General features: G+C 51.3%; 1 protein-coding gene across 1 annotated transcript in view; it reads left to right on the top strand.

Moving 5' to 3' along the window:
- LOC125033244 (muscle M-line assembly protein unc-89-like) overlaps positions 1 to 7,500 on the top strand; it is a 374,957-nt gene that overhangs the window by 365,208 nt on the left and 2,249 nt on the right. Inside the window, exons 69-83 of the mRNA XM_047624627.1 lie at positions 33 to 233; positions 502 to 671; positions 788 to 931; positions 1,123 to 1,263; positions 1,605 to 1,715; positions 1,877 to 2,161; positions 2,378 to 2,540; positions 4,888 to 5,053; positions 5,191 to 5,357; positions 5,485 to 5,675; positions 5,818 to 5,921; positions 6,222 to 6,363; positions 6,500 to 6,699; positions 6,923 to 7,075; positions 7,228 to 7,351. Coding sequence (XP_047480583.1) covers positions 33 to 233; positions 502 to 671; positions 788 to 931; positions 1,123 to 1,263; positions 1,605 to 1,715; positions 1,877 to 2,161; positions 2,378 to 2,540; positions 4,888 to 5,053; positions 5,191 to 5,357; positions 5,485 to 5,675; positions 5,818 to 5,921; positions 6,222 to 6,363; positions 6,500 to 6,699; positions 6,923 to 7,075; positions 7,228 to 7,351 — 2,462 coding nt within the window. The remainder of the gene's footprint in view (positions 1 to 32; positions 234 to 501; positions 672 to 787; positions 932 to 1,122; positions 1,264 to 1,604; positions 1,716 to 1,876; positions 2,162 to 2,377; positions 2,541 to 4,887; positions 5,054 to 5,190; positions 5,358 to 5,484; positions 5,676 to 5,817; positions 5,922 to 6,221; positions 6,364 to 6,499; positions 6,700 to 6,922; positions 7,076 to 7,227; positions 7,352 to 7,500) is intronic.

Raw genomic sequence — 7,500 nt, 5'->3', positions numbered from 1 at the left:
CTTGGCAGTGAACATTGTATTTTTTCTCGTAGGTTCCCAGCCCATTCGTGTGGTGTGGGTTCGCAACGACCAGGAAATCAAGAATTCCGAGGACTTCACGTACCTGGAAGAGGAGGAGGGCGAATACGTTCTCGTCATCCGCGACATCTTCCCCGAGGATGCCGGAATCTACATCTGCGAGGCTTATAACGCCCACGGAGACGCCCACACCCACTGCAGATTAGCTGTTCATGGTACGTTATCATGTGATAGTGTGCATTACTTCTATGCCTTTTACGGCCGATTTATTACTAGGAATCTTAAAGCCGAATGTTTATTTCATTAAACAATGAATTTGATAAGCTTATCATACTTATAATGATAAAGGTATCTAGCTGATGATAGTATTAGAGTGAATTCAAGGTTCACTTGAATATTATATTTTTGTCCGTCTTTATTAGAAAATGATATTTCCTATATCTTGAAGTTTGTTTATTAATCTGCTACCACCCCCTCCCCCAGATCCACGAGAATCAGAGGCATCGGTGCCACGGATAGTAGGTAATCTGAAGCCTTTGGACGTGGAGGAGGGCTCGGCTGCCCGGTTCAGCATCACCGTTCACGGGACACCCCGCCCGACCCTCACCTGGTACTGCGATAATCGCAAGTTGATCTCCACACCTCGAATCAAGGTGCGTTGCAATTCTCGAGCATGCCTGCTTGCTCTTGTTCTTGAACAAGGTGTTGCATTTGTAGATTTCGAGAAGTGACCTTCATTCGTAAAATAAAACGTGACCCTCTCCCTCAGATCAACATGGATGACGACGTGGGAGCGGACGACGAGGTGCAGCACACCCTGGGCATCCTCCACGCGCTCTCCACCGACTCAGGCGTCATCTCCGTCGTCGCCTCCAACTGCCTCGGCTCCGATACCGCCTCCACAACACTCAAGGTGCTTGTCCTTCCACTCCCATCTTTCTCGTATCGTTCCCAAGGCAAATACATTGTTTAACGATTATGCATGTCCATAGCGTAGACGGAGTACTGCGCTGAATGGACTTTCCACACAATATGAATTGCCAAGCTTGTTTCGGGTAATAACTTGATCGTCGGCAAGTCCCTATATACTGTTTGCCTTCCCAGGTTGATCCCTACACCCCGAGGCGAGAGGAGCGCGTGCGATCGCCCCTCGGCACAAACTCCACGGCCAACACCACCTCCAGGTTGTCGCCGCCGCGCACCTCCAACTCCCCCGCGCCCAGGATAAGACCCTCCCTCAAGGAGGTCAGTGATGCCCCTCTGTGTTAGGCCCTTCTGATAATTATAGAACTTGAGTTTGCCGTTTTTTTACGGAAGTATTGTACGTCATGTGGATGAACATGTAGGGTAATACAGATATAAATATATGTATACATATAGTATATGTTTTATGTATGTAGTTTTTTGTTTAGATTCAGCGAAGGTAGTAAATCGGTTGTGTACATATCGTTTGTCAGTATTTTTCCTATTCTGGAAAATGTATTTTTACTCGGCCTCCTTGGATATAGGTGAAATGACAGTATTGCCATTTGTGTTATTCAAACGCTTCAAATATTGTTGGAAACAAACCGTATTTTCCCTTGCAGGTCACAAACACTGGCACAGCAAGCGTGGACTCGGCCTACGGCAGCGTCAGGGATTCTGCCAGCGGCCGGAGCAGCACCCTCTCCAATCTCAGCGAACTGGAGGACGACCAGGTACGGGGAGGCTGCAGGCACGGAAGACACTGTAGTACCTGTTGAAATGTTTAAATGATGTTGTCGGCTACACCGTTACCTGCACGGCACTGCATTACTGTATAATGCGTATAGTGTTATTTACAAGAAGGCTGCATCTAATATATATTTATTTTCATCAGGGTGAACCAGCGAAGAAGCCCCTCCGCACCATGGCCAGCTGCGACGAAGGAAAAGAAGACGAACAGCAGTCTGACGAGAAGAAAGAAGAACCAGAGGAGGTGGAGGAAGAAGAAGAAGAGGAGGAGGAGGAGGAGGAGGAGGAGGAAGAAGAAGAAGAGGAAGAAGACACAGAAGCCGAGATCCTGCTTGGTCCTCTTGACATGACGGTCCTCAAGGGTCAGTCTGCAACCTTCACTGCAACTTTCACTGGCAAGCCTCAGCCCGTAGTGTCCTGGCTCAAGAAGGTTAGTGATGTGTTTAGTTTATTCAGTTTACAGGCCATGTAACTTGAAATTGCAGTAACATTCACTCTTATATGTTCGTGTGTGTATGTTCGTGCGTGTATGTTCGTGCGTGTATGTTCGTGCGTGTATGTTCGTGCGTCTGTCTGTTTGTTTCTTCCACTCTATTCCTAAATACGAATGAAAAAAAATCCTGTTAACGCCTTTGCTTGTCTCCAGGAGCAAGAAATCTGCGACGGCGGACGGTACACGGTGAAGATGGAGAACGGCACCACGACGCTCACCATCCGGGACATCGTGCAAGAGGATTGTGACAAGTACACCGTTGTCGTCAGGAATGCGCTGGCCGCCCACGCCGCCTTTGCTTCCCTTGCTGTAGGAAGTACGTATATGGGCGGCTTACCGCTGCACTATTTTTTTTTTTTTTTATCTCTCCTTTCCCCTCTCTCCTCTGTCTCCTCTTCCCTCCTCTCTACCCTCCTCTGCCTCCTCTCTCCTCTCCTCTCTCTCCTCTCCTCTCCTCTCTCTCCTCTCCTCTCTCTCCTCTCCTCTCTCTCCTCTCCTCTCTCTCCTCTCCTCTCTCTCCTCTCTCTCCTCTCTCTCCTCTCTCTCCTCTCTCTCCTCTCTCTCCTCTCTCTCCTCTCTCTCCTCTCTCTCCTCTCTCTCCTCTCTCTCCTCTCTCTCCTCTCTCTCCTCTCTCTCCTCTCTCTCCTCTCCTTCCCTCTCTCCTCTGCCTCCTCTCTCCTCTCCTCTCTACCCTCCTCTGCCTCCTCTCTCCTCTCCTCTCTACCCTCCTCTGCCTCCTCTCTCCTCTCCTCTCTATCCCTCCTCTCCCTCCTCTCTCCTCTCCTCTCTACCCTCCTCTGCCTCCTCTCTCCTCTCCTCTCTACCCTCCTCTGCCTCCTCTCTCCTCTCCTCTCTACCCTCCTCTGCCTCCTCTCTCCTCTCCTCTCTACCCTCCTCTGCCTCCTCTCTCCTCTCCTCTCTACCCTCCTCTGCCTCCTCTCCCTCTCCTCTCCCTCCTCTCCTCTCTCTCCTCTCCTCTCTACCCTCCTCTGCCTCCTCTCCTCTCCTCTCCTCTCCTCCTCTCCTCCTCTCTCCTCTCCTCTCCCCCTCTCCTCCTCTCCCTCCTCTCTCCTCTCCTCTCTCTCCTCTCCCTCTCTCCTCTCCTCTCTCCCTCTCCCTCCTCTCTCTCTCCTCTCCCTCCTCTCTCCCTCTCCCTCCTTCTCTCCCTCTCCCTCCTCTCGCCTCTCCCTCCTCTCTCGCCTCTCCCTCCTCTCTCGCCTCTCCCTCCTCTCTCGCCTCTCCTCCTCTCTCGCCTCTCCTCCTCTCTCGCCTCTCCCTCCTCTCTCGCCTCTCCCTCCTCTCTCGCCTCTCCCTCCTCTCTCGCCTCTCCCTCCTCTCTCGCCTCTCCCTCCTCTCTCGCCTCTCCCTCCTCTCTCGCCTCTCCCTCCTCTCTCGCCTCTCCCTCCTCTCTCGCCTCTCCTCCTCTCTCGCCTCTCCCTCCTCTCTCGCCTCTCCCTCCTCTCTCGCCTCTCCCTCCTCTCTCGCCTCTCCCTCCTCTCTCGCCTCTCCCTCCTCTCTCGCCTCTCCCTCCTCTCTCGCCTCTCCCTCCTCTCTCGCCTCTCCCTCCTCTCTCGCCTCTCCCTCCTCTCTCGCCTCTCCCTCCTCTCTCGCCTCTCCCTCCTCTCTCGCCTCTCCCTCCTCTCTCGCCTCTCCCTCCTCTCTCGCCTCTCCCTCCTCTCTCGCCTCTCCCTCCTCTCTCGCCTCTCCCTCCTCTCTCGCCTCTCCCTCCTCTCTCGCCTCTCCCTCCTCTCTCGCCTCTCCCTCCTCTCTCGCCTCTCCCTCCTCTCTCGCCTCTCCCTCCTCTCTCGCCTCTCCCTCCTCTCTCGCCTCTCCCTCCTCTCTCGCCTCTCCCTCCTCTCTCGCCTCTCCCTCCTCTCTCGCCTCTCCCTCCTCTCTCGCCTCTCCCTCCTCTCTCGCCTCTCCCTCCTCTCTCGCCTCTCCCTCCTCTCTCGCCTCTCCCTCCTCTCTCGCCTCTCCCTCCTCTCTCGCCTCTCCCTCCTCTCTCGCCTCTCCCTCCTCTCTCGCCTCTCCCTCCTCTCTCGCCTCTCCCTCCTCTCTCGCCTCTCCCTCCTCTCTCGCCTCTCCCTCCTCTCTCGCCTCTCCCTCCTCTCTCGCCTCTCCCTCCTCTCTCGCCTCTCCCTCCTCTCTCGCCTCTCCCTCCTCTCTCGCCTCTCCCTCCTCTCTCGCCTCTCCCTCCTCTCTCTCCTCTCCCTCCTCTCTCGCCTCTCCCTCCTCTCTCGCCTCTCCCTCCTCTCTCTCCTCTCCCTCCTCTCTCTCCTCTCCCTCCTCTCTCTCCTCTCCCTCCTCTCTCTCCTCTCCCTCCTCTCTCTCCTCTCCCTCCTCTCTCTCCTCTCCTCCTCTCTCTCCTCTCCCTCCTCTCTCTCCTCTCCCTCCTCTCTCTCCTCTCCCTCCTCTCTTGCCCTCCTCTCCTCTCTTGCCCTCCTCTCCTCTCTTGCCCTCCTCTCTCGCCTCTCTTGTTTATTTTATTTTCTACAAAAGATCTTTTATTTGCAGCATTTTCAATTATTAACAATTAGAGGAAATCCCGATTTTTCATCCGACGTAGAGACTAATTGCCACAAGACATTTAATTAAACATCGCGGAATTCCTTGCTATTCCCGGAGCCTGTGAGAGCGCCCCCTAAGTGCCCCTTGCGTTCCAGGTGCCCCCGAGCCGCCTGCGGGTCGACCCAACCCCTCGGAAGTGACGGCGACTTCCGTGACGCTTTCCTGGTACGGCCCCACCTACGACGGCGGCTCCGTGGTCACGGGATATAATGTGGAGGCGCGCAAAGTGGGCCAGGATGAGTGGAAGACGCTCATCACGGGGTGAGTCGAGGATCATCAGCGTAGTGCATTGCTGAAGTTCGAGGATTTCAGTGAATTTGAGGAAAATTTATTATAGCTCATTCTTTGTCATTTTGAAATTTACAGACGTAATGAGAGCTACATGATTCTTTTTCCAGGTGCCATTCTACGTCATACATTGTGACGGGACTGCAGACCGGTTGCCAGTACGAATTCCGAGTGCGAGCACAGAACATGCACGGCCTCTCCGAGCCCTCGAAGCCCTCGCAGCCCGTCATGACCACCAATCAGACCAAGCAGGCAGAGGAGGAACCCGAGCCTGAGGGTAAGACGGAGATTATTTGCCTTAAATTATACGATACATAAAAACGATACAAAATACCTGCTTAGGATGTTCCTCCGATGGCATACAGTCTCTTTCCAGTGCTGTAACATGCCCTTGCTATTTCCAGACTATGAAAAGGCCTTCGCTCCCCTCAACGTCGAAATCGAGCCAGGGAATATGTTCGACGAGCAGTACACCCTGCACGAGGAGGTCGGCAAGGGCCGCTTCGGCATCGTCTACAGGGTCACAGAAAAGACCTCGGGCACCAGGAGGGCTGCCAAGATTATCAAGTGTATCAAGGCTAAGGACAAGGAAAAGGTAGATGAGAGCACACCATACTTGCATTGTATCGTTTGTATATACTGTTCGTGAATCACAACACAACATTAATTTCCAAAAAAACTGAAGAGCCATAAGCTATTGTGACGTTAGCTGTATTTCTCGCCCGCCTTTCTCGCAGGTCCGCGAGGAGATCTCCATCATGAACGCCCTCAGACACCCCAAGCTCCTTCAGCTCGGAGCAGCCTATGAGCGCCCGCGCGAGATCATCATGGTGATGGAATAGTAAGTGACAGGAAGAGCACCTGTTGTCAGGTGGTCGTCTTATCTGTTGTCATTTAACGTTTTTTATCGAGGCGAATTTGAACTTGAGGTTGCTGATAATTAACGGAATTCAGTGTGACCGAATAGCATCACCATTCTGCCAGTTACTAAAGATTTATCACCAACATGTCAAGTGCATGTGCGCCTCCATGAAAATGAGTTCTGTAAATATGAAACGGCTTTATATAATTGTTCATGCTAAAGGGTGACGAGGAATGTGTTTATGCGTTGTGTACATTGGCTAATGAGAATCTTTTGCAGCATATCCGGTGGCGAGTTGTTCGAGCGTGTGGTGGCCGACGACTTCAACCTGACGGAGCTTGACTGCATTCTCTTCGTCAGGCAAATCTGCGAGGGAGTCCAATACATGCACAGCACCAACATTGTACATCTCGACCTCAAGGTAAATTATGGCATGGATTTTTTTTTTTTTTTTTTTAAGTAATGCATTCACTTGTATCCCTTCATATATTCTTTTCCGTATGCGTCTCCGTAAGCAGTGGGAAAAACTCGACTAATTTCCTCACCCATCTCCTCAGCCCGAGAACATCCTGTGCGTGCGTCGTACGTCCCATCAGATCAAGCTGATCGACTTCGGCTTGGCGCGGAGGTTTAACCCCGATGACCCATGCCGAGTGTTGTTCGGAACCCCCGAGTTCATCGCTCCCGAAGTCATCAACTACGAGCCCATCGGTTTCGCTTCGGACATGTGGTCCGTCGGGGTCATCTGCTATGTTCTGTAAGTCGGCTTTTGGGTACTCGAGTTGTCAAATGAATAATATATATTTTTTGACTTATACATATTAGAAAATAAATTAATATAAAGAATATACACTTGGGGGATATCCTATCCATATATGGACTCGCAAATTATATGGATTATATATCTGATTAATATTATTATGAAAGGTGTGGAAAATGAATATGATTGTGTACGTTATATCCACTCCCTCCTCCCGCAGCCTGTCAGGCCTGTCGCCTTTCATGGGCGACAACGACGCCGAGACCTTCAGCAACATCACCCTAGCCGAGTTCGACTTCGACGACGACGCCTTCGACGCCATCACCGACGATGCCAAAGATTTTATCCAGTCCTTGCTTGTCAAACGAAAGGAGTAAGTGTCGTCATGCAACTTGGAAAAATGAAGTTGGATATTTTATTTGATACACACTGCATATCCAGTTCATTTGATAGCCTAAGCATTACAACTTTTTTTTGTTAAAACTTCAAGCACGATTCCTGTCTAATTCCATTTCAACATTTCAGAAAGCGACTCACGCCCGCACAATGTCTGGAGCACCGTTGGCTGAACCAGACTGAAGGAACCATGAACAAGGTCGTCCTCTCCACAGACAAACTGAAGAAGTTCATCATTCGGCGAAAGTGGCAGGTTTGTGATTTTGATTCTTGTACTCATTATATTCGTATGATATTGACATAGTTATTCATGAAAGGATACTGATCATTTTTTAAATTAGTCTAATGCACGTGCAAGAGTTTGTTATATAGAGATGAACATTTTGCAATCTCTATTAGTGT

The sequence above is a fragment of the Penaeus chinensis genome, chromosome 16 (genome assembly GCF_019202785.1).
Source record: "Penaeus chinensis breed Huanghai No. 1 chromosome 16, ASM1920278v2, whole genome shotgun sequence".
Taxonomy (NCBI): Eukaryota; Metazoa; Arthropoda; class Malacostraca; order Decapoda; family Penaeidae; genus Penaeus; species Penaeus chinensis.
The sequence above is the reverse complement of the archived record's forward strand: the minus strand, read 5'-3'. Positions and strand labels throughout refer to the sequence as shown.